Raw genomic sequence first — 27,354 nt, 5'->3', positions numbered from 1 at the left:
ACTTTACCTTTGGGTTGACGACTTGGATGATAAATTTGAAGATCAAAAGGCTGTGCACTGGTTTTTTGTATCACACTAACATTTTGGCCTGTCCATTTATTTGCTTTAGATAATGTGTTTGTCCTCCAGTCTGTCCAATATACTTCACTCCCAAACAAAGAGACAGCAAAGGGGTGAGAAAGATATTCATGCCCTCGTATAATTTCAATCATGCCAGTTCCATCATACAGCGCTGAATAAATAGCATCTGACCTGAAAAACAGCCGAAACACACTCTTGAAATTGTGCTTAATGCAGCTATAATCTATTTCTTGGAAAATTAAACAAATGAATAAAGCAACTTCATTTGATTTTTTAAAGGATAGTACTATCTGATTTACATGCAAAAAGTCTCAGGTTCAATCCTTACCTCTGCAACTAGCAATCAGAAGACCTTAATCTGAAAACCTGCAAAGTTGCTTCCAATCAGTAAGGCATAACTTAATTGCATGTGCTAAATATCTGAAAAGTGTCCTTGTATGCTGTAATTATGTGTTTATATTATCTATAAATAGTAGGTTGATTTGGAATAGATTTCCCAAAGTGGTCAATATTGATCCCCAAGGGTCAACAGGACTACCCAAGGGGTTGATGTTGTTGTTGTTATTATTTTAATATTATTTGTAGTACTATTAAAGTAGTGTTTATTAAATTATTTTAAATTATTTGGGGGTCAATGAACAATCTGAAACATCATGAAGGAGTCAATGAGCTGAAGAATTTGGGGATCCCTGATTTGGAAGATGCAGCTAGAGCAAAATGCTTTAACTAAGTTACTAAAAGGTTATTTCTCTGATCAATATCATCTGGCTATACCTAGGAAGTGTGCCTTTTATGGAAAGATCTCCCCTGAAAATGATTGGCTTGACCTGAAAGCCTTTTCTAAGGTATTAAAAAAATGTGTTTCTTTTCCCTTTGGGCATTCAGACTAGGATGTTATATGTTCCCATCTTGGGAGATGGTATAAGGTGGTTTGATGGCTGGATTGTATGATTTTGATTTTTCTGATGACTGTTTTAATATCTTGCTGGCCACCCAGAGTTACTCTTGTGAATGGGAAGCCATATGAATTGATTAAATAAATAAATATAAGCTTGTTGTAAAAACATTAGACCTGTTTGAAAGGAGTTGCAGTAGTTGCTACTATGCTACCAAGAGGTGAGTTTCTACTATGCTATCTTTGGAACATTCTGCCCCCAGAGGTGAGGCAGGCCCCTTCACTCCTGACCTTCTGGAAGGGTTTGAAGACCTGGTTCTGCCGCCTTGCCTCAGATGGGAAGGGCAACAGCTCTTCCTGGGGGTGGCTGGTGTCGTAGAGTTCTCCCTCTCAAATGTAATCCCTGCCACTTGGATTTTATATTTATATCTATTATTTTACTACTTGGTTGTTTGTTTGGTAATTAATACATGGATGGTTTTAAATGGTTAATTTTATTGTAAACTGTCCAGAGTCCCCCTTTTTGAGGGGAGATGGGCAGTGATAGAAATTTGAATAATAAATTTGATAAATAAATAAATACAGTTCAGCAGACTTGAACTGACATATAAAGCCCTGTATAGTTTGAGACATGGATATCTGATGGATTCGCTTTATCTCTTATGTATCTCCCCAATAACTAAGATCAAACAGGGATTCCTTCTTGAAAGTGCCAAACATTCACTATGATCTACGTGCTGTTTATTGTACTATTGTTACTACTGTTATAGTAATGATACTCTGTGCTGTAATTTTGTCTGGTTTTATAGATTTGTTCAATTGTACCAACTTTAGGTCATCAATCATCACTTTTTCAGGTTGATAATTTTGTTCATCAAAATACTAAAATGCAAATTAGAGGCAATTGTAATGGGGTTCCAACTATCTCCTCCTTATCCTCAGAGGAGCGAATTAAGCCTATATTCTTGCTCTTTTATTGTTGAACTTCTATATAAGTGACATAATTGCAGCCCTTTCGAAACTAGAATTTCACCCTCCAACACTTGACCATCATCCTATTTTAGGTGGACCTTCATAGATGCCTACCTGCATTAGTGTTTTGCTGTTCTGGGGAATTTCTTGAAATTAATTACTCAAAAAACTAAGGTTCTGGTTTTCTGTATAATGCACTTTAAATCCCTTGTAAAATGGGAATTTAACAAAAGACCAACTGATGAGATTAAGAACTTCAAGTACCTAGGCATCCACTTCCAACCCCTTACCCACTGGAATAATCAACTGTTTCTCATACAATCCTAAAGTATACCACTCATCAAGACAATAATTAAATTCCTGTAGCAATAAAATTATATAAAGCAAAGATTTTGGATTGTTGCTATATGATGCACAACTTTGTGTTTATAAAGATGCTCCTATTTTAGAAACAGTTCAGTCTAAGTTTCTGAAAGCCATACTTCGTGTCCCTTGCTTAGTTGCAGATGCCCTTGTTTGGTTGGAGCTTGGTTGCAGTTGTCTTGGGGCCCACCTGAGACTTTGCTGTCTCAGATTTTGGTTGAAACAAATCTCTTGGGGTGAGCCTTTGTGTCACCTCACCCTACTGGATCCCTGAAGAGGCAAATTGATTCTGATCTGGCATATTGTAGATACCTGGCAATATTGTCAGTTGATCAGATAAAGCTTTAATTAAAATTAAACATAGGATTTGGGATTCAGACCTACAAAATGGCAGGGCTAAAATCACCACCCTGATTATGGTGCAATTGCAGGTTCTCTATGGACAATTCCTAGCCATCTGTATAACATCTTACATGTTCTACATAGGATATTCTTTTACTTTGGCTTTAATTGGCACACTACCTATTACGGGATTATAATGCAATATACTAGTCTCCCATACAAGAGCTGTCTGCATGTTTGCCCAGATACAAAGGTTAAGTCAGTAATCGATGTATTGTTGCACTGCCCATTGTACCACCAATGGTATCTGGCACTCATAAATCCAACTGTCAGAAATTTTAGTTATCTCCCTGATCAACCTTCCTTCTGCAAGATGAAATGTGGACAACCACTATAAAGGCTGCCATGTTTCCAGCAACAGCTATGGCTAGCAGAAGTCAGTTGATATTTTCTTCTCCTTATTGTTTCAAGTTTGTTCTTTTTTCTTTTTTCTTAAATTTTAAACTTTGTACTGGTGTTCAATTTTGTACTGGTATTTATGGTCTGAGATTATAAAATAATTTGAATTTGAATTTGACTTAGCATCCACAGCCTGACCAAGCCTTTTTTGTCTCTTGAATGCTTCCTTGTCATTATTAAATGTCTTTTCCTGTTGCATATCAGTTTATTATTTTACTTACTTTTAGAATTTAAATCCCATTTTTACAGGATTGGGAGCCATGAGATCCTTTGAATGTAATGGTTTTAATATTTTAAAGAAATAAAAACAGAAAATATAACTAAATCCAGAACCACTGTTTATGCACTCCAATTTTTCCTTAAGTATCCAACTTTCTCCCCCACTTTCCATGGCAATCAATAGCTCTTGCTCCTTTTTTAAATTAATGTTGTCCTTCTCATTTTTCATGGACGTAAAATATTTTCAGGAATATGAAAAATGATTGTTCTGGTCATTTTATGTGGTTATACTTTTCTTATACTTTTCCTCATAATTTTGCAGATTTATTTAAATTCTACATAAACTATGCATACATTTTCATGTGCATTTTTCCAAATACAGTAAATGCATTTTTGTTGTTGTACAAAGATGTGCAACACAATGATTTAAAAAACGTATATAAGCTTTTCTGACTTACGTGTTGTTGTGGCAATTACAATATTAAGGCGTTTATTAAAATATGAACCAAACAGTATTTTCTACCCACTGTAATGTATTCAAAAAATACATTATAAGAGAAATATATATTCTCTCTCACACACCACACACAAACACACACACACATATTTTACCTAGCATCTGTCCAAACTATTCGTTTTTCAAAATGATCAACTGTAAGACCATTAGGCCATGCTCCACTATCCATGTCTTTATATATGATCTTTCTTCCTGCTCCACTCATGGAAGCAGATTCAATGCGAGGAAAATTAGCATCCCAGTCTGTCCAAAACAGAATTCTGAATGATACAAAGAGAAACATATTAATAAGGGGAGCAATTTAAATTATCAATATTTTAGAAAGAAGCACCATTTTTAGCCACTTAGCACTGTTAGTCCAGAGTTGTTTCTCAAGATGGGCAGCCATATCAATTTTTTAAACTAAATTTATTTAGGTATTTAGTTGTCATATTTCTCTACCACCCATCTCATATGCAACAACACAATAAATAATATTGAAAGGATATATATCCCATGTTGCTATTTTGCTAACAATGTTATTTCCATAATTTTCTGCTACAGTGAAACTATACTAATCACAAACATATATTTATATTAGTAATTCAGTTTAATAATAATAAAAAAAGTTCAAACAATATTTTAAGTTGCTAGAATGAAGCTAATTTGAATGTTATACAATTTGAAGAAAAACACCTCTATTATGGAGAGATTGATTGATTTTAGGTTTAGATTTAGAAATTCCCTTAAGTTCTGCAGGGATAGTACTAAAGTGGTCAATCCCAACAATTATGAAATATATTGAGGGAATTTCCTACAACTAGAATTCATCATAATTGATTTATGGAATGGCGATGGCATTTGTGAAGATGATTCCTTAGAGTCCTCTGTTGAGACACAGAATGCTAGCCTCTTAATGAGGAACTTTAATTAAACACCATAAACTAAGTAACACTGGAGAAAAACACAGTCTGAATCTAAACAGACATGTGTTAAAGTCCGTGTTAGACCTATTCTGTGGCAATGAGGAAGTCTTGGTTCTCTGCCTCCATTACACTAGCACAAAGTTATCCAGTGGAGTTATTTCAGGTGATTTACTGGATATTACATTTTCTTCTGTAGTGTAGTTAAATAAACTATCTCAAGTTTGCCATAAGTAGCTTGCAAAACACTGCTATTATCTGTTGCATGTACCCTACTTGAACTCTAGGTTAAAAAATAAATTAGCGAATGCTTACTTAAACCATGTCTCCAGTGCTTATAGAAGAGCTTGTTTGTTTTGCCTTGTAGAAGTGAGGTTAATCAGTTGCTTCTTAGACCCATTCACCCCTGGCTCATAAAAGCTGCCAGAGGAAGTGTGGTGGATTGGCTGGTGGAAAATATAAATTCCTCCAGGAAAGAAGCCCATGTTCTGCCTTTTCTAAAGGATGTTAAGATCTTGATTCGTATTAAAAAAAAAAAAGAAAGCAGCAGCAGCAGCACCCACTACCTTTGATAATAATAGCTAATCCAGGTTTTTAGGGTTTTTTGCCCCCAAGGAGAAGTACAATTGATTATCTGGAAGCTTTTCAGTCAGGTTTATTTAAGTTTTGTGAGAGAAATAGCCATTGTGGTTTATCTATGCCAAGTGGAATGTACAGTATTTCTGCTGGTTAAGTCAGACATCTTTCTATATACACAAACTTGTCCAGTGTAAAACATAGAAAGGTTCCAGTTTTTTCCAGTACTTTGTACTTCTTCAAAGTTACTTCCAAAGCTTTGTGTTCTATGCTGTCACACACGTCCAGTATAATGCAATTTAGGAAAAAAAATCAGTGGTGAAGAGCTTGATGGCCTTTTTTTCCTATTGGAGGGAACTGTTACCTCACCTTGTTTCCCATATGTCAGTCTTCAGCTGTCATTGCATTCTGTTCATATGTCTCAAAGGGGAAATATTACTTGCTGACTTCACAGGTACCACTTCACAGGAACAACTCAAGATGTTTTAGCACACAACTGGCTAATTCAGGATGGAAGCGCTCTGCTGATAGCAATTTAAAATTCAGCATAGATTGATCTGGTCTATTTTACTCTTGTAGATCCTTGCAACAGGTCCCATTGTACACAATAGCCCAGGTGAAGGGAATAAGGTAAAAATGATAAGGCTTCTGCTTCTCTTCAGCAGTGGGGTATGTAAAGGGTAAGGCTGCTTTAACCCCAGTAGTCAAATGAGTAGGGAGTGTTAACAATTTATCTCCTTTTATGTATATTTATGTATGTCAGGAAATATTGGTTGTGCCAGTGTCAACTTCTGACACTGGTAAGCTTCTTCATCCTATTTCTAGTACATTTATTCAAATGTACCACCCCTATTTCCTCCTGTATTTCAGCTGCTACTATAGCCTACAGCCATAGTTTGAGCCTTCAGAAAAGTTTCTGATTGCAAAATTGCTATATTCTTAGCTCTCAACAGAATTTTCAGTACAGTTGGACTGACAGCTTGGCAGCAGGGCAGCTCTATCCATTGCAGACTTTAAAAAATGACCAGACAAAAGCATATAATATGCACCGAAAATGTGAATGGGGTGCTAGCAATTCATTTCCTTTTTGCATGGAGAGTGTGTATGTATGAAGAATGATTTGTTGTTCTAGCAGCTTGGGACAAAACACTGATTGAATGACTTTCCCTGCATTCTTTGAAGGACAGCACAGATTGGCTCACAGTATTTCCACTCTGTTCTCTGTGTTCTGAGGTCTGCAGGAGTGAAGGTGATTGTAGAATGGTTCAAAATGGTTTAGAGGAATTGGGGAGTAGAAATAGTGCCACGTGAAAGTGCTCTGAATGTTTTGAGAAGGTGTGTGTTCAAGGATCACTCTTCAGCAGTTTTGTCTTTGGCATTCTTTAGGCTCTGAACATCTTCGCATACTTTTTACCATTTAGGCAAAGCTGCTGTGAGATATTATCCCATTTAGCCTCTCATCATATACAAATAATACTCAGTGCCATGTATCTTTTTCAGCTGATGCCAGAATCAATATAATATTTTAACTGTTGCCTGGATATGGTAAAAAAAAAAACACTCTAGTGTGAACTAGATGAGGCTTAATCCAGAAAAGATTGATATCCCCCCCCCCCAAAGCAAAAAGTTCAGTAGGCAAAGGAGTTTCCCAATATAAACTGATGAAAATGCACCCCATTCCCTACTAATAGCAGAAATAATTGGGGAGAATTGGATATTCTCGAGCTGCATTAACTACCAGGGTGCTTCTGGGTGTAAATCAAGGTGCTGGGTGTCACCTTTAAAGTCCTCATGGCTTGGCATTGTTTCTACCCATCCCATGCAGTCTGGCAGGAGGGACATGCTCTGGGTCCTGTCAGCTAAGGAGTGTTGGCTTGCGGGTCCCAGGAAAAGAGACTTTTCTGTTGAGGCACCTCTAGAAAACTATCCCTCCAGAGATCAGATTGGCCCCATCCCAGATGGCCTTCCATAAGGCTCTGGAAACATTGCTTTGTGCTCGAACCTTGGACCCCTGGTGTGAGACAGAGCCTGCTGCTTGGTTAGAGTGTTGGACCGTGCCTTTGTCGTTTTTTTTTTTTTCCCCCCAGCTTCTATGGGTTTTATATCTTCTGCATATGTATGTATGTATGTATGTATTTATTTATTTATTATATTGTGAGCCACCCACAATCATGTACGTGAGGTGGGCAGCCATATAACTCCACTAAATATAATAAATAAAAAATGTGTTGACAATATGTTCAACAAAAGAAATTGTATTTGTCTCAGTCTGGTGCAGATGCCCTACATTTCTATTTACCAACCTTGACTGAAATTTGAAGCAATGGCATAGGGTTTTTCAGACTTATTTAAATAAGAAACAACAACTTCTGTTCTCATTTTTGGTTTCTGATGCACCATTAAAAATTACTATAATCACATCTTACTTTAGTATAAATATAGAAGAAAGTTGTTTTTGCTTTTCTTTAAATTAATATTGTACACCTAATCTGGCAGATTTTAAGGTTTACCAGACTTACAGTCCAACCTTTCTCCCTCTAACATGTCCTTATATTTTCTCAGAATATTGTATGTGTTAAAAAAAAAAAGAGACCAATATTTTATAATCCAGTGTTAAATGTAAATGATGTTCAGTCATAATCTATATTAACTGACTATATATATAGCTGGAGAGCCTCGTGTGGCGCAGAGTGGTAGGCGGCAATATTGCAACTGAAACTCCCCCCATGACCCGAGTTCAATCCCAGTGGAAGCTGGATTCTCAGGTAGCCGGCTCAGGTCAACTCAGCCTTCCATCCTTCCAAGGTCAGTAAAATGAGTACCCAGCTTGCTGGGGAAGGTGACAGCTGGGGAAGGCAATGGCAAACCACCCCGCTCTAGTCTGCCAAGAAAATGTTGCAAAAATGGCATCCCCACAAAGGGTCAGACATGACTCGGTGCTTACATAGGGGACCTTTCACCTTTCACCTTTCCATATACATAGCACACAATAGTGATATGATAATATACAAATTACTGGTAAATGGACAGGTAATTTCATCACCTTTGGTAATTAGTCTGAATACAGATCATGTTATAAATCTATAAGAAGAATAGCTTGACCATAAAAGTGGCAAATCTTATAAATTAATTACTTAATTTCCCATGGAAATCAACACCTAATTCCTTCTTATATAGTGCAAAGGACTCAAGAAATCTCTCACTTTTGTGTAGCTGTAAAAAAAGGCAGAAGGGAGAACCAGACATAAACACTAGCTCCACTATCTAATTGTTCTGGTTAAATAACATACATAACTTGACTAACATGTTGCATTAAACATATATATGGTATTTACTGAAAAGGAAAATAACTTTGAATCCTTAGGGGGGGGGGGGAAATAGAATAAAAATAAAGATAAGAGAAAATGAATATAACTATAAACAAAAATAATTTGTAATGCATAGTTCCCTACCTTGTCAACCTTAGCTTGCCAGGTTTAGCTTGAAACTAAACCTGGAAATCCCCCCCACCCACCAGTCTAAGTACCTGTATGTATATCCATGTATATATGGACCTACTAGCCATAGGCATCCTCCAAAAAGGAACAGAGCCAGTACAAAAATAAATATTAAACAAAAAAGTATTGAATAACCTTAACTGCTGTAAAACAAGGCCCTGAATCCATAGAAACCATGTTTTTTTCCACACATAAATCACTCTCTCACACAAATGCACCATAATATATATACTGACACACAATCCCTTCCTCCATCCCTCAGAAAAAGCAAAGGAGGAAGAAGAGGTAGGGAGATGGCTGGGAAGGGAAAGGGACAGCAACTGTGGAAACCTCAACATATATAAGTGCTTGGTTCAGCAACACTCTTGCTGTTGCATAAGTCCCACTGACGTGAGTGGCTCTTACTCCCAGGTAAGTATCAGAGGAGTTCTAATGTTGTTCAGTAGTTAGGTCTATCCCATTCAAAGGGGTACTGAGATGACAGCATGCTAGCTCCATTCCTGGCACATTGACCTCTACAGGTCCAAAGTCAGTGACAGCAAGGAAATAGGAGAGTGTAGCACATCTCCACCATCAGTTTTGCTTCACAGAATAAGGACCCTACAAAATGTGTGCACTCATAGTAGAGGGTCCTTATCTATTGACAACACCCATCTCCTGAAAATGTAAATTATGGCTGTCACGTTTTAAATTGTCCTAACTTTCAGCTTTATCAATAGCCATATACATTGACTTCAGTTTTTCTATGGAACACATGTGAATGCATGAATGAATAAATAAACAAATAATTATGTGCCCAGTTAGAAACACGATACATGATAATATTGGATATTATCATGTATCGTGTTTCTAACTGGGCACATAATTATTTGTTTATTTATTGGATATTGTGTTTTGTATTGTATTATGTTTCTGCCTTTAAAGGCTGCATGGCATGTTTGCTACGTGCTTGGATGAAATATAATTTTGACCTTTTCACATTTCAAATGTATACTCTGTTGGTATATTGTTTTCTGCTACAGGAATTAAGTTACTATGGTAACAAATCACTCTGACAGGGTGAACAGGTCAAACTTAAGTATCCTCAGTTTTGGGTGTGAAAAGAATGACCATATAAGCTAAAGCTCCTGATTTGCCTAGAGGAAGCTTGCCTGGACTTGTTTCAGTTTCCTTTTTGTTGCCTTCTCTTCCAGTCCTACTCAGAGCACTTGTACGTGTATGAGCTTGTAAAGCTTTTGTGCCTATCCAGGATATCTGGATATGAAACTGTTTGTTTTTATGTTTTCTGTAAATACATTTATTTTTATAGAAATGGCTGGTGTGTGTGTTTTCTGATCTCTTGGGCCAAATGCTTTCCAGCAAACCCTAACAGGTTATGGGCCCAGTAAACCCCCAGGGAGAGCAGAGAGATCAGCTCCACACCTCATGCACATTTTAAAGGCAGGTAGCAAAGACCTGTGAAGATTTTCTTTGGAGCCACCTGGAGATTTTCCAGCCACTGCTGGTCTACAGGATGAAGAAGCCAGCTGAGGTGACTTGCAAAAGAAGGAAGAAGCCATGGCTGCCTCCCAGCCCTCAGTGATGCCTCTTGAGTGCCTGTCAGAGACCAACTATCTGAATTGGGCTCTGAAGATGGAAATGTATCTTCACAGAGAGAATCTTTGGATCCCTATTGGTGAGAAAAACCCCAAAATCCCAGTGCTGAATGGCTGAGACAGGATGAGCGGGCTAGAGCCACCATTATTCTGGGAGTTGAGGACAATCAGCTAGTCCACGTGCGAGGCATGCAGTCTGCAAAGCAACTTTGGGACACTTTCAGAGACTTGTATGTAAAGGCAACAGCAGGGAGTTAAGTTACCCTGACTAAAAAGCTGTACAAAGCTTACCTAGCAGAAGGAGATAGCCTTCCTGAGCACCTGCATCATATTCAGCAGCTGTTTGTTGAGTTGCAGGGGAGAGATATGGAATTTGCATCTCTCACACAATCCTATATCCTGCTGTCCTCATTGAATGAAACGTGGGACACGCTGATTTGTACCCTAGAGGCTATGCCTGAAGCAGACTTCACCCCATCATATGTAATGCAGCACTTACTTGCTGAATGGGAGAAGAGAGAGGAAAGATCCCCCCCACCATCTCTTCTGGAAAGCTACAGCACCAGAAAACATGGGAAAGGAAGAAGAATGAAGCTGAAGCAACAGCACTAGCCAGCCACTGATGCTTCAATTATGGTTCAGCTAGACATTTACAGAAAGACTGTGCCTTGAGACCCAAGAGTAGAAAGACAGAGAAGAACACAAGGGCAACACAGAAGAAGGCTCTTCAGACAACCCAAATTGCACAGGTTGCTGAGAAGGGTAATTCTGATGTATGGGTGTTAGATTCTGGGGCCAACTGACATTTATATAATTGTAAAAGCTGTTTTGTGTCACTGTCTAAAACAGACAGACAAAGTGTATCTTTGGCTGATGGGTCTGTGACCAAAATTATGGGACAAGGTGACATGTATTTATCCTGCTTGGGAGAAACTGTGAAAGGTGTGTTGTATGTTCCAAATCTACAGTCCAACTTTTAATCTGTGGCACAATTAGCTGCAGCAGGGTAGGTCATAACATTTAAGAAAAATGGTTGTGAGATACATAAAAATGGGAAATTGTGCTATTGGTATGTTAAAAGACTCCTTGTACATTGTGCAAAATGCAAGGAAGCCAAGCTGCAAGGTTGCAGTTGGCAACACTCCATATCATGACCAATGTGTACACCTGATGCATAGAAGATTTGGTCATGCTAATTTCAAGTATATAGCACAAATGCCACAGCTGTGTGCTGACCTAAAGATAAAACCCTGTGACAAATACTTAGACTGTGTAGTTTGCAAAGAGTGCAAAACACAAAAAGCTCCTGTGAGTAAGCACAGTGACAGAGTTACAACCAGACCTCTAGAAATTGTACACTCTGACATTATTGGTCCTTTTGCTCCAAGTCTTGGACAAGCAAGGTATGCAATGACCATCACTGATGATTTCTCAAGGTACACATTTATCTACAACTTAAAACATAAAGATGAGGCATTTGGAAAATTTAAAAGTTTTGTGACATGGGCAAATGGAAAATTCCCAAGGCCCGTATCTGCACTCCAATGTGATAGAGGAGGAGAGTACCTTTCTCACAATTTTAAAAGGTTCCTAGCAGACAAGGGGATAGAACAAATTATCTCTAACCCTTACACCCCTCAGCAAAATGGTGTTGCTGAAAGAAAGGGCAGAACCTTGCAAGAATCAATGGAACACATGCTTAAAGATTCCAATTTATCTTTTAAATTTTGAGCAGAATCAATATCTACTGCCTGTTATGTGCAAAACAGACTGTATCATTCTGTGATTCAGGACGCTCCACTGCATTTGTTTTATGGTGTGAAACCAAAGGTAAACCATCTTAGAGTGTTTGGTAGTTCACTCAAAGGAAAGATTTAGACTTTGACAAGACTTTTGCACCAGTTACTAAAGGTGAATCAATTAGATTACTGTTAAAAATTGCTGCACTCAAAGTGATGTCAGTTCACCACTATGACATTCAGACTGCATTTCTCTATGGTGATTTAGACCACAAATTATAGATGCAGCAACCCCCTGACTATGAAAAAGGGGAGAATCTAGTCTGTGAACTGCAGAAGTCATTCTATGGGTTAAAACAGGCTGCTAGATCCTGGAACCAAAAATTAGATGAAAAACTGCAGAGTTTTGGTTTTGAAAAAGGAAAATGCAGATTTAGTGACAGGAAATCCACTTCTGGGATTTTAATTCAATTTGCTGAGTCAAGCTTAGGCTGGCATTCTAGAAAGCAAAGAGTTAACGAAGACAAATTGGTCTGCAACTCATTCTGTAGCATAAAAAGGGGAGTGTTGGTATATTGTTTTCTGCTACAGGAATTAAGTTACTATGGTAAGAAATCACTCTGGCAGGGTGAACAGGTCAAACTTAAGTATCCTCAGTTTTGGGTGTGAAAAGGATGACCATATAAGCTAAAGCTCCTGATTTGCCTAGAGGAAGCTTGCCTGGACTTGTTTCAGCTTCCTTTTTGTTGCCTTCCCTTCCCGTCCTACTCAGGGCATCTGTCCGTGTATGGGCTTGTAAAGCTTTTGTGCCTATCCAGGATATCTGGATATGAAACTGTTTATGTTTTTATGTTTTCTGTAAATACATTTATTTTTATAGAAATGCTTGGTTTGTGTTTTTTCTGATTTCTCGGGCCAAACACTTTCCAGCAAACTCTAACATACTCTAGAACAATCCCATCTCAAAAATTCCATATAAATCTTTTCCCTGTGAGTGTGTATAAGTCATGAGCAAGAAGGGCTATTTAGATAAGTTTATTGCCAATCACTTTTTCAAGCTGAGTTGTTACAGAAGAATTTGGATTGTCTACATTTGTTAAATGTCATTATATTCAATTCATATTCATCTCTTGAGTTTACATTAACAGCATCTAATACTTTCAAGTGATTGACAGTATTAGAATGTATTTTGAATGATTCCATGTATCTGGTTTTTTTTTTAAATAAACAATTAAAGAATATCAGTAATGTGGATATTAGTGATCTGCAAGAATTTTGGAATAAAGAGTTCAAATATCCAATATTAACAAATTAGTGATTAAGGTTTAAAAGAATTTTGTTTGTATTCCTTAAGAACTTAAGATGAGACTTATTCAATAACAGATTTTCTTTCACATTTATCAAACGCCCCAAAATGTTTTAAAATATTTTCCTGTTATCCTCACTATACTGTACTGATTTGTAAAATGGGTAAAAAAACCTTTTACTTATTTGATATGAGCTTGTTCCATGATTGTCCCATTTTGTTTTAATATCCACATGTTTGTTAATATGTAAAAATATCAATTTAGTTTAAAAATGTAAATTACATTTGAATTACAGTATATTCTTAAAAATGCAGTTTATCTTAATATAAAGAATTATGAATTTATTAAAGTTGAGAAATAGCAAACAAACAAACAAACTTCAATGCGGAAGGAGCGCAGCCCCTGATTTGTAGTCTTGGATTCATTATAAGTCTTGGCTTTCTATTAAGGTAATAAAAAGACTGATCACTGTTATTTTGTATGGTCAAGGTTTAACTATGTATTTAAAAATGGGGTGATTTTCTTTAAAATATGTTTTGGTTGTTTTCCTTTTTTCTGCTGCTTTTTCCTATGTCTTTTTTTCCCCCCTTCTCTTTTTTTATATTAAAGCAATGCGATATTAAGAAATAACTCACCATGATTTAAAAAAATGCAAGAAACCATAAAGAATAATTACCCATATCTGGGATCCAAAGCAATAGCTCTAGGATGTTCCATTGCACCTGCTATTAGTGTTGTCCTCAGTGTGCCATCTAATTTAGCCACTTCAATTTGATCCAGATTGCTATCTATCCAATAAATATTTTCAGCAATCCAGTCCACAGTAAGACCTTCTGGAGTAGCTAAACCATGTTGGACCACAATTTCAACAGAGCTTACACCTGTGAAAATATTAGAACAAATCTTGATTTTTTGAAATTTACACAAGAAACGAAAATGACTTACTTGTTAAAAAGCAAAGCAAGTACACCCTGGTCATCTGTGGTTCCACTTCCCATAGATTTGCATACCTGCAATTGTTAAAAATTATAGCAGATCTTGGTATACACAGTAAGGGCTTTCAGGTATCCATGGTTCTTTTCTCTCTCTCTCTCTCCCTCTCTCTCTCTCTCTCTCTTTTCTGATTTACACATGTACAAAATGGCATACAGACCTTTGCACAGGTATAAAGTAGGTTTGTTTGTTTTTTAAGGTCTCTTTATGTACAGTTTCATTATCTATGGTCAAGAAGTGAGAATATAGCCCTCCTGAATAACTGATACATATTTTAATATACTAAAATATGAACATACTATAAACAAAGGTTTTGCTCTAATTATAATACCCAACACTTTTATAGTTACAACAAAGGTGATAAACATAATAATTTCAAAACTATTATGGTAGTAATTCAGAAATGTAAAGTAGCTTTCATATACATCTTGTTGAGATGAATTTGAACTCTGAGATGCTTACTGTGAAACAGGAATCACTATCATTAATATTTAAATTGTTAATACTATATTATTTATTAAAATCATCTCTATCCTACTTTTCAGCAAGCAAGTCTCTAAACAGACAACATACAAATGTATCATAATAATATACTAGGTTCAGTAGCATTTTCTATTTTTACATAAATATACTTTTGAAATGCATTACACAGTGCCAAATGAGTTATTTCTAATCACTTAGGAATGAGATAATTGGTCAGAATCCTGCACGCTGTGCATGGAGAACATAGTATGAAAAGTGTTCCACTATCATCTCTCCTCTCCTGCTGGCTGATTTTATGCATTCTTCTCTGATATTTTAAACACTACATGTAGTCCTCACTTACCAGCCACAATCGGGACTGGCAACTCTGTCACTAAGCAATGTGATCATAAAGTGAAGCATCATGTGACTGCACCTGACAGCTTCAGCTGCAGTCATTAAGTACGACATCAAGTGACTGTGACTTCCTGCCGGTGACTTTGCTTGTCAGAAGTCGGCTGTGAAGGTTGCAAATGGCAATCATGTGAACGTGGGATGCTGCAACTGTCATAAATGTGCACAGGTTGCCAAGTGCCTGAATCATGATAACAGGACCGTGGGGATGTGCGACAACCACAAGTTTGAGGACTAGTCATAAATCTCCTATTTCAGTACTGTTGTAACTTCAAACAGTTGCTGAACAAGCAGTCAGTAAGTAAGGACTACCTGTATTTGATGACTCCACAAGGCCATCTACTTGCAGAGGACCCCCCCCCAACATATTACCTTTAAGGATTTGCAGACTGCTCTTCCCTGGGCCCATGGTCTGCAGGTTACTCCTAGTAGAAGCAGGAGTGAAGACAGTATACATGGGGCCTGATGGGGGAGGGGAGGTTACACTAGAACCCTAGGTGAAACATTGCATACATGGTTACCTGTGCAAACAGTATGCAAGATTTTGGCCTCCCTCCCTCCCTCCCTCCCTCTCTCTCTCTCTCTATATATATAAATAATAAGGTTAAATATTCAAAATATTTTTTTACAAATTATTCTACAAGGGCACCAAAAATTTGAGAGAAAGAAGAAATAATCACCCAAACTTGCTATATGCTCATTTAATTTTTGCAGTTTCCATGGTTAGTATAACAATTTATTAAAGACTAATAAAACAATTCTGTAGCTGTATTTTCAGGAATAAACTGCACTGAATTCTACAGATGTATTGGAAATTTGAGAAACACAATAGGACAAGGATATGTCTTTGGCTTGAAATGGAGTATGATATACAGTATAAAATACACAGAGCCCCCAAAAACGAAGTTTTCTGGATCCATCTAAGAAGGGCACTATGGCTATAATTCTGCCACACAGTTGCCTTCCAACATCTTGCTGTTTCTAAACATGGAGATTCAATTTAGCCTAGGACTAATAGATACCTTCTGTTACAAACCTTCATTGGTGTTTTGGATTTATGTCCTCTGCATTTCATCCTTCTGAATTCAAGTTTTATTAGAAGAATTAAAAAACAAAATAAAACTGTAGAATATAACCTTTACATGCTATCTGTTTAATGCTTGTCAGAAGGAATGAGGGAAGTACAGCAGAGTAATACTCTCCTCAATTATAAACTCCGAGATGAAGCCACTGAAGAAGCTGAATGATGACTTTATACATTTGGAGGAGGGAAGGGATAAAGGATTTAATAGGAAGTCTTTGGACATACAGTATATATACACACATGCATACATACATAGATACATATACACACACACCCTTCTTTTATATAACAACCTGACTTTGGTTTTGGAACCCGGCAGGAAGTTGTGAGGACCCATGATTTTTGCTTAATTATGTCAGTGGGGACTGCGGGGATTGCTGTTGCTAAGCGATGCAATCACATGACATTGTGCTTTACAACTGCATTACTTAGCGATGGAAATTCTGGTCATCACAAAATCTCTGCCCTAGCTTGCTGTACCCTTTGATTAGTAGAAGACACAGCATTTTCCAAAACACATAGATCACATGCAAAATCTAATGTCCATCCTTTCAGTTACATACTTTGAGAAGCTCAGTACACCCTAAATACCTTATATATATTTTGAATCAACTGTAATCTCAGATCTGTTGATACCATTTTAACATTTTTAAGGTCATGAATCAATTGATGGGGCATTATCAGAGATTCTAGTTCTTTAGTTCATGTTTAAAATATCCCAGAAATTTCCACTTTAAAAATATTCTTGAGCCTTTGTTATAGGTTATATATGTTAATAGGTTTTAATTCTATCATGGATTCCATCAAGTAAGAAAGCATCTCAAATGCTGAATCATTTGATATTATCTGAAAATGTAGTTATTGTATTATTCATCCAGATTTCAGATAACTAATAGCAGTTCCTCTGCTAGAAAAAGAAGGTTTAAAATGAGTTGCTTGGATTCCATTCCTTTATGAACTCAGCCATATTTACTTTTATTGCATACCCACACACACAAGCACAAAAGTGCTAAATGCGGTATCTGGGTGTATATGTAGCAAGAATCTGGACTTTAGCTAACTGAGGTGCTTCCTGTGTAAGTATCACATATTTGAAAGATCCCAGTTATTCTTTAGAAGTTGAACAGAAAGAGGAAAAAGCTATGATGAAAATATTCAATCACAAACAAGCCCCAAACCCCAAAATGTAGAATTTTTCATATATAACTCATTCAGAGGACAATTTATGTACGTATTTATAATTTATGTAATAAAAAGCCCTCCAATCATAACGTAGGTGGTCCATCTTGTTTCCTGAACTGAATCCTGTACCACTTAAATTAAAAACAAAATAAAATAAAATCTAAACTCCATTTCATACCTCCAGTTTCAGAAAGCTTGCCTCTGTAAATTTTATCTTCTACCACATCTGTCCAGTATAGTAAGCTTTGATTGAAGTGAAAATCAAGTGCTATTGTATTTCTTAAACCAGGAACTAACAGGCTGTAGTCTCTTTTCTGCAGGTCAATTCTTCTGATCTCATGCCGAATAGAGAAAATGATGAATGCTTCAAAAGGATCTGGGAACACAACAGAACATTTTATGGTAAACCTAAGGAGGAGGAGGTCATTATAGGACAGTAATAAAAATACATTCATTTGATTAATATTTGTAGAATATTCTGTTTGAAGAACAGGGATATAATAACTTCAATAAAGAAATCAAATGTCAGACTTCCTGAAACTTTTCTATTTTTTTTTTATTATTATTATTATTATTTGTTTGGTTTATCTTTTGCCTTTACTTTAAGAGCTCCAGGTGGCACATGCAGTGCACCCTCCTCTGATTTTTCTCTTCTATGACAACCATGGAAAGTAGGTTGGGCTGAGAGAAAGTGACTTGCCCAAGTGACTTTTGTGGCTAAGGATGAATTTGAATTTGGGTCCCCTGGTTCTAGCTCAACAGCTTAACTTTTACACTACACTGATCAGGATTGTTTGCCAGCACAAAGCCAGAGAATTTTACTGATGTATTTCTTGCTTGCTTTTTCTGAATGTTGAAGAATATGAGTGTTTATAGGAGGTTGGGAAGAATTATTGAAACTTGGAAGGTAATAATCTTTTTTTTATTCCAAAACATACCTCTATGACATGAAAAAGTTTTTTTGCTTTTTTTTAACCTTATAGTATACAGCTGCTCTCTTCCTAATTATCATGTATGGGAAAATAGAAAACATTCAGGTCCCAATTTCCCATTGTTTTTCTTAATGAGTGTCTTCAATATTCTAGAACCTGGAGGCAACTGAGCATGTTCAACACTTTTTTTAACCTTTTATTGTTTTACCTTAATTTCTTTATAAGACAAATGTTCCATAAATTTTCTAACCCATTCAGAAAAAATGAAGAGGGCTTATGAATTGGATGACTTATTATGGAAACCTAAAGATATAAATTTGATATTCTTTCTAATAAGTGTGAAAAAAAATAAAAGAGAAAAACCTTCAAGAAGTTTTCTAAATTCTACGTCATAGAATAACTCATGCCATTTAGTCTATGAACATTGTATGATATATAAAGTGTGTGGTTGGGTAGGTATGGATGTGGATATCTCCCTCCCTCCCTCCCTTCTTAAGAAAGTTTGTTCATAATGTGTTCCAAATTTGGCAAGACAATCCAAATTTACACAGTTTGACTCAAAAACACAGTGAACCCATACCACTGCAAGAATAAACACAATCAAATAAGATACTGTATAAATATATATATATATATATATATATATATATATATATATATATATATCTAAAACTTTCTCTATAAATAAAATCCTCTATAAAACATATATCTAAAACTTTTGAATCACACATTCCTTCATTACTGGTGGAAATGGAAAAATGAGAATTACATTTTACATATGAATATCCTGCTCAGGAATGACTAAGTTTGGTGATGCTATCTGATATTTCTTGAAAAACTAAGCTGTCTGTTTGGTTTTAAAAATTATTATTATTATTTCTATCCATTTTGTGATACCAAGCATGAATCTCTTTTAGTAGCTACCCAGATGCAGAAAGCCAAATATTCAAACACTGCCTCTGATCAGTGAGATTAGATCAAAAGCATTTAACAAATTATGTTATCAGAAAAATTGATACAGTATATGGATCAGTACAACCAGAGATATGTCGGTATACCATCGGAAGGTGAGACCCCCAGGTCGGAAGATGGTCAAAATGCTACTGGGGAGGAACAGAGGATGAGCTCAACTAGCCCCAGACGTGATGACGCAGCTAGCTCAAAGCCGAAAGGACGGCTAGCGGCCGACGGTGCTGGTGGTGAACGGCGAATCCGATGTTCTAAGGATCAACACACCATTGGAACCTGGAATGTAAGATCTATGAGCCAGGGCAAATTGGATGTGGTTATTGGTGAGATGTCAAGATTAAAGATAGACATTCTGGGCGTCAGTGAACTGAAATGGACTGGAATGGGCCACTTCACATCAAATGACCACCAGATCTACTACTGTGGACAAGAGGACCACAGAAGAAATGGAGTAGCCTTCATAATTAATAGTAAAGTGGCTAAAGCAGTGCTTGGATACAACCCAAAAAACGACAGAATGATCTCAATTCGAATTCAGGGCAAGCCATCTAACATCACAGTGATCCAAATATACGCCCCAACCACAAATGCTGAAGAAGCTGAAGTAGAGCAGTTCTATGAGGATCTGCAGCACCTACTGGACAACACGCCTAAAAGAGATGTTATTTTCATCACAGGAGACTGGAATGCTAAGGTGGGCAGTCAAATGACACCTCGAATTACAGGTAAGTATGGCCTGGGAGAACAAAATGAAGCAGGACATAGGCTGATAGAATTTTGCCAAGACAATTCACTCTGCATAACAAACACTCTCTTCCAACAACCTAAGAGACGGCTTTATACATGGACTTCACCAGATGGACAACACCGAAATCAGATTGATTACATCCTTTGCAGCCAAAGGTGGCGGACATCTGTACAGTCGGTAAAAACAAGGCCTGGAGCTGACTGTAGTTCAGATCACGAACTTCTTCTTGCACAATTTAGGATCAGACTAAAGAGATTAGGGAAGACCCACAGATCAGCTAGATATGAGCTCACTAATATTCCTAAGGAATATGCAGTGGAGGTGAAGAATAGATTTAAGGGACTGGACTTAGTAGATAGGCTCCCGGAAGAAATCGGGACAGAAGTTCGCAGCATTGTTCAGGAGGCGGCAACAAAATATATCCCAAAGAAAGAGAAAACCAAGAAGGCAAAATGGCTGTCTGCTGAGACACTAGAAGTAGCCCAAGAAAGAAGGAAAGCAAAAGGCAACAGTGATAGGGGGAGCTATGCCCAATTAAATGCAAAATTCCAGAGGTTAGCCAGAAGAGATAAGGAATTACTTTTAAACAAGCAATGCGCGGAAGTGGAAGAAGACAATAGAATAGGAAGGACAAGAGACCTCTTCCAGAAAATTAGAAACATCGGAGGTAAATTCCAGGCAAAAATGGGTATGATCAAAAACAAAGATGGCAAGGACCTAACAGAAGAAGAAGAGATCAAGAAAAGGTGGCAAGAATATACAGAAGACCTGTATAGGAAGGATAACAATATCGGGGATAGCTTTGATGGTGTGGTCAGTGAGCTAGAGCCAGACATCCTGAAGAGTGAGGTTGAATGGGCCTTAAGAAGCATTGCTAATAACAAGGCAACAGGAGACGACGGCATCCCAGCTGAACTGTTCAAAATCTTGCAAGATGATGCTGTCAAGGCAATGCATGCTATATGCCAGCAAATTTGGAAAACACAAGAATGGCCATCAGACTGGAAAAAATCAACTTATATCCCCATACCAAAAAAGGGAAACACGAAAGAATGTTCAAACTATCGAACAGTGGCACTCATTTCACATGCCAGTAAGGTAATGCTCAAGATCCTGCAAGGTAGACTTCAGCAGTTCATGGAGCGAGAATTGCCAGATGTACAAGCTGGGTTTAGAAAAGGCAGAGGAACTAGAGACCAAATTGCCAATATCCGCTGGATAATGGAAAAAGCCAGGGAGTTTCAGAAAAACATCTATTTCTGTTTTATTGACTATTCTAAAGCCTTTGACTGTGTGGACCATAACAAATTGTGGCAAGTTCTTAGCAGTATGGGGATACCAAGTCATCTTGTATGCGTCCTGAAGAATCTGTATAACGACCAAGTAGCAACAGTAAGAACAGACCACAGAACAACAGACTGGTTTAAGATTGGGAAAGGAGTACGGCAGGGCTGTATCCTCTCACCCTACCTATTCAACTTGTACGCAGAACACATCATGCGACAAGCTGGCCTTGAGGAATCCAAGGCTGGAGTTAAAATCTCTGGAAGAAACATTAACAATCTCAGATATGCAGATGATACCACTTTGATGGCTGAAAGCGAAGAGGAACTGAGGAGCCTTATGATGAAGGTGAAAGAAGAAAGTGCAAAAGCTGGTTTGCAGCTAAACCTCAAAAAAACCAAGATTATGGCAACCAGCTTGATTGATAACTGGCAAATAGAGGGAGAAAATGTAGAAGCAGTGAAAGACTTTGTATTCCTAGGTGCGAAGATTACTGCAGATGCTGACTGCAGTCAGGAAATCAGAAGACGCTTACTCCTTGGAAGAAGAGCAATGAAAAATCTCGATAAAATAGTTAAGAGCAGAGACATCACACTGACAACAAAGGTCCGCATAGTTAAAGCAATGGTGTTCCCCGTAGTAACATATGGCTGCGAGAGCTGGACCATAAGGAAGGCTGAGCGAAGGAAGATAGATGCTTTTGAACTGTGGTGTTGGAGGAAAATTCTGAGAGTGCCTTGGACTGCCAGAAGATCAAACCAGTCCATCCTCCAGGAAATAAAGCCAGACTGCTCACTTGAGGGAATGATATTAAAGGCCAAACTGAAATACTTTGGCCACATAATGAGAAGACAGGACACCCTGGAGAAGATGCTGATGCTAGGGAGAGTGGAAGGCAAAAGGAAGAGGGGCCGACCAAGGGCAAGGTGGATGGATGATATTCTAGAGGTGACGGAATCGTCCCTGAGGGAGCTGGGGGTGTTGACGACCGACAGGAAGCTCTGGCGTGGGCTGGTCCATGAAGTCACGAAGAGTCGGAAGCGACTAAACGAATAAACAACAAAAAATCAGGTACACTTTCAGAGAAATAGTATAAGAAGGGATTAATTTGTTGGCATGTAGTTTGTATATTTGGCTTCTATAAACACTTTCATATATACAGTATACCTTGATATTTTTAATCCAAATTTTGGAAAAATGTTTTCTAAATTTGTCTTTCAATGGAATTTATCTTATGAAATAACATCTGATGGTGTAGGTTAATTTTATCTTAATAAAGTAAACAAAGAAGTACATAAAATACATTCATAAAGATACAGCTCAGTATCACCAAGTTCTGAGTTGCATAATACCTTATACAACGTTCACAACTGTTATGTAAGTCTTCTAAGTGGAAACAAACTGTGAAGCATCTGGAACAGAAGAGTTAAAGCTAAACAACCAAGGACTCCTCCTGCTTCTCCAGAGTAAATGGATCATTTTGACCCAGTGAAATTTTCATAAGAGGCACTTTGTAGTAGTGAATAGACTAGTAAATGTCAACTTACCAATATTAACACAGCTTTCGCCATCTTTACTGAGTTTCCAACCTTCATAACAGGAGCACTTAACAGCATTTTTATGCTGTTCACATACTTGGCTGCACTTCTGGTGTTTGGTGCAATAATCTACATATTCACAGGTCTTATTGTCTGAATTTAAGTACAATCCTGGGGGGCATGAGCACACAATCCTGCCTCCAGGAACTACTGAACACTGGTGGCTGCACCCACCATTGTTAAGTGAACATTCTTCTGAAATAAGAATAGTAATTATTATTATTTTTTTAAAGGGGGGAAATGTGTTTCTCAAACATAAACGAAAATTTAATCTATTAGCACAGACATATTTTAGAAGATTAGTTTTAGAAGACTGCTGCATAAAAGGTACATTTCAGAACCATAGAATTCTTTGGCAATCAGTTCACATGTATAAATAATAAAGTCTGTAAGTTTAAAAATAGGGTAATAAAAGGCAAGTTGGAAGATTTCATGAGCTGGAATAATAGAAATAAAATTTATTAGGGCAAGTAAGCAATATACTGCATAAAATATAGAGCATGACAGATTTTGCATATAAGTACTATATAACAATCTTGTAATTGTGTGTATGTCAGAAGGGACGACTAACATCTGCCCCTCCACATTACGTTCCATATATTTTGTGTCCACTTTATGTTTTTCATCTGTATGAAAAAATCTGGGAATCATCAGAGTCACAGCCTGAATCTTTCAACATCCAATATAGGAAAGAGGAAAATTATACATTTAATACAATAAATTTTAGAAACTTTCAAGTAAAGCCAGATAAATTAGGGCTGTGTTGTTATTCCATGTGTAAGAGGCAGGCTTTTTTGTTTCTTTCACAAGAAGTAATATATTTCAGGAATGGGTGTCAGAAGAGAAGAGAAGAGAAGAGAAGAGAAGAGAAGAGAAGAGAAGAGAAGAGAAGAGAAGAGGACTCTGTTGGCCACCAGAAACATAAATGACTTCATCCAGACCTTGAATTCTAATCAGAAGTTTGGTATATAAACATTTAGGATTTTTCTACTTTGAATTTGCTTTTTTTTCACAAATGGACAAAATTAAAGCAGAATGATTTTTCAGCATAGCATTAATTTCAACCATACAAGGATGTGATGAGGAAAATTCAAAGAACCTCAAACCATATTAAAATTTACATAGGAGATGTAGTGGGGCTGGGGAGGGAGAAGTAAAGATTATGTTATATCTAGGGACCATTATTTTTTCTTACGTATTTTATAGATGTGCATTTGATCAAGTATAATTACCACAAAGATCATCTTCATCTGATCCATCGGGGCAATCTCTTATCCCATTGCAGAGTTTTTCAGGCTGCAGACAGATGGAAGTGTCATTAGCACATGGATATTTTGGTGGACCACACATATAGCCTTCACAATTATCTTCATCAGACTGATCCTCACAATCAATGTCTCCATCACACAGCCAAGCTTTGCTAATGCATCTCCCTTGAAAAAAAGAGAAAATAAACATATTGATTCCTTTTCTTAGCAAGGCTAATCATTCTTTCATATGTTATCTTTAATGATACCATTTTCTATACAAAGAACTTCAAGCAGTGGCCTATAATTTTTTCTATCACCACCCCAAACTCACCACTGATCTCTTTTAAAAATGAAGCAACATAAGCCATTTCCCAATTCCTTACTTCATAGAGAAGATGTATATTTTGGAAACAGCTGTAATGAGACTGTAAAAAAAAAAATTAAATGTGGATCTTTTGAAAGTTTTGTGGAATTTTTATTTTGGGTATGGAGAACTGCGCTTTCTTTGGGGAAAATAAAAGAATAAAATAAATTAAAATAAATTATTTCTTCTTTTATGCATAATGTGTATAATATGACAAGAGAGCTATACCTAATGATTTTGATTTCTTTCTCTTTTAAAAATCAATCTTTCTAGCCATTTTATGGGAAAATTTATGGACTTTGGTAAATACTTATTAAAAAAAAGAAGGAAATATTTTGCATCTGAACCAACAAATTCAATAGGCATATCTATTTTCAACATTGAGAAGAACATGTACCAGAAAAAACCAGTTAATTGACATATACTACATTTGATCTAATTATGAGATTCTAGTTTGAGGATGTGTCATATTGACTTTTGGCTCTAGAAGGAGCTAGCGAAGGAAAAGGAAGCAGTTGCTTAATGGTGGATTACTGATCTATTAGAAACTCTAATAGTCTCAGAGCCTTGTTTCAGAATGTTCTTACTCATATTCTAAAAGATATGTTCAAATTGTCCTCTATGCAGCTGAGTATTTTTTTTTCTTTTTAAGTCATTCCAAGGGACGTGGTGGCGCTGCGGGTTAAACCGCTGAGCTGCCGATTGGAAGGTCGGCAGTTCGAAACCGCGCGGCGGGGTGAGCTCCCGTTGCTAGTCCCAGCTCCTGCTCACCTAGCAGTTCGAAAACATGCAAATGTGAGTAGATCAATAGGTACCACTTCGGCGGGAAGGTAACGGCGTTCCGTGTCATCATGCTGGCCACATGACCCGGAAGTGTCTACGGACAACGCCGGCTCTAAGGCTTAGAAACGGAGATGAGCACCGCCCCCTAGAGTCGGACACGACTGGACTTTACGTCGAGGGAAACCTTTACCTTTACCTAAGTCATTCCAAGTACTAAATTAAGAGCAATAGAGGTAAAGGGTGGAAGGTATATTTCTATTAATTTATTAATGACTATTAACTTTCAAATCAAAACGTTGTGCAATATTGGTATGCTAAGTAACACATACTATTTACAGTATGTACCACTGATTCCACAAGGACTCCCAATGGTTTGAAACACCTTTATATAAAAACAGGCTCATAAGACCGCTAAAACTGTCAATCACCAATCCACCCTGGCATCCAACATCACAGATAAATTTTGCAAATTAAAGGCTCTGTTGAAAGAGATGTCAGTCTACCAAACAATGTCATTCAAGTGGATTATGTAATTATGTTTCCTATCATATACTGAGGCGGAGAAGGAAGGAACATGCCTGCTCTTAAAAGTTATACCTTTTGATCTCATAGAGATATCTGAAATCTGCGGGTGGCTTGTTGACAGGACCTTGAAATGAACCAAAAAAATGTGTCTTTTTTCCACCAAGTAAACCCAAGGCCTTGGACAAAGCTTTGACAAAGATTTCATGTCAAATGTCAATTGATGGTTAGTGTGCTAGCTATACCATGCTATAGTTTAATATGTTTGGTAGCTAGATGTGGAGAATCATCATCATCTTATTACAGGTTTGACAGACATCATAGAAATATATTCATTAAGGAATATGGTATTGTATTAAGTTTTATTTATAGCTCTTTAAACTGAACAATAAATGTGCATGTGTATGTGCTGATATAAATAAGCAATTTCCCATACTTATTAAGTTATATGCATTTATTAAACTCATTTTTTTCTTACAGAGTATATCCAAGATAAATCATGATAGCACTTCAGTAATTGAGTTGCCAAGTTGTTGGGGTTCAGAATGTACCACACATAATGAAAATAAACCCAACAACATAACTATTATCTTCACTTTAGATAGTGACCAATTGATCTAGATGTTTTATTTCGCTACTGACATTTCCCAATACAGTCCCACCATGGTTCTTAATGTCTTGATATAACTTAATCTATTTCTAGGGATTAATTTTAATTAATTTGTTTTTTTTTTTACAATCAGTAATCACATAACATACATTGTTCTAGAACGTTAAGCTTAATATAATAAAATTAAAACTCTGATGGCATCTATATTACTCTGCAATGGCAATTAAGCAGAATTTTGCAACTCTCTGGAAATCACCCACTGACTTATCAACTAAAAGGAATAGGATAAAGTCTTCTTTTTTGAATTTCTAGGGCAGATGGTTAATAGAAGTATAATTAAGGCACGTGCCAAATAAAAGAGGCAATGAAGAAGGATATGAACAACTAATACAACTTTCTTCAGCACACGGGCAGAGATGGAAAAAGCTGCTTAGAATCTCCCTTTTAAAAATGATGAAAGTAGCATATCAGACAAAGCTAGAGTTCTTCTGTCTGTTGGGCAAAGGATATTGGCAAGATAGGAAGCCCCTGAACAGAGTTTTCTAAATAAGCCTAAACTATACAAGTTTGGGCTACAGCTTAATTCGTTCCATAAGTCTACAGCATGTCAAAACCCCAGCTATTTCAACTATGTCAGGGCTGTTTCAAAGCCAAATGAAGAAAGGCCACAGGATTTTATTTTTAGTGAAGTTTCT

At 37.0% G+C, this 27,354-nt stretch overlaps 1 protein-coding gene across 1 annotated transcript in view; it reads right to left on the bottom strand.

Annotated features, from left to right (window-relative positions):
- LRP1B (LDL receptor related protein 1B) overlaps positions 1–27,354 on the bottom strand; it is a 707,094-nt gene that overhangs the window by 241,080 nt on the left and 438,660 nt on the right. Inside the window, exons 23-28 of the mRNA XM_063307533.1 lie at positions 24,363–24,563; positions 23,080–23,325; positions 17,778–17,975; positions 14,141–14,345; positions 3,944–4,108; positions 8–252 (exon numbers count right to left, since the gene is read on the bottom strand). Of these exons, the coding sequence (XP_063163603.1) occupies positions 8–252; positions 3,944–4,108; positions 14,141–14,345; positions 17,778–17,975; positions 23,080–23,325; positions 24,363–24,563 (1,260 nt within the window). The remainder of the gene's footprint in view (positions 1–7; positions 253–3,943; positions 4,109–14,140; positions 14,346–17,777; positions 17,976–23,079; positions 23,326–24,362; positions 24,564–27,354) is intronic.

This window comes from Candoia aspera, chromosome 1, assembly GCF_035149785.1.
Source record: "Candoia aspera isolate rCanAsp1 chromosome 1, rCanAsp1.hap2, whole genome shotgun sequence".
NCBI lineage: Eukaryota > Metazoa > Chordata > Lepidosauria > Squamata > Boidae > Candoia > Candoia aspera.
The sequence above is the reverse complement of the archived record's forward strand: the minus strand, read 5'-3'. Positions and strand labels throughout refer to the sequence as shown.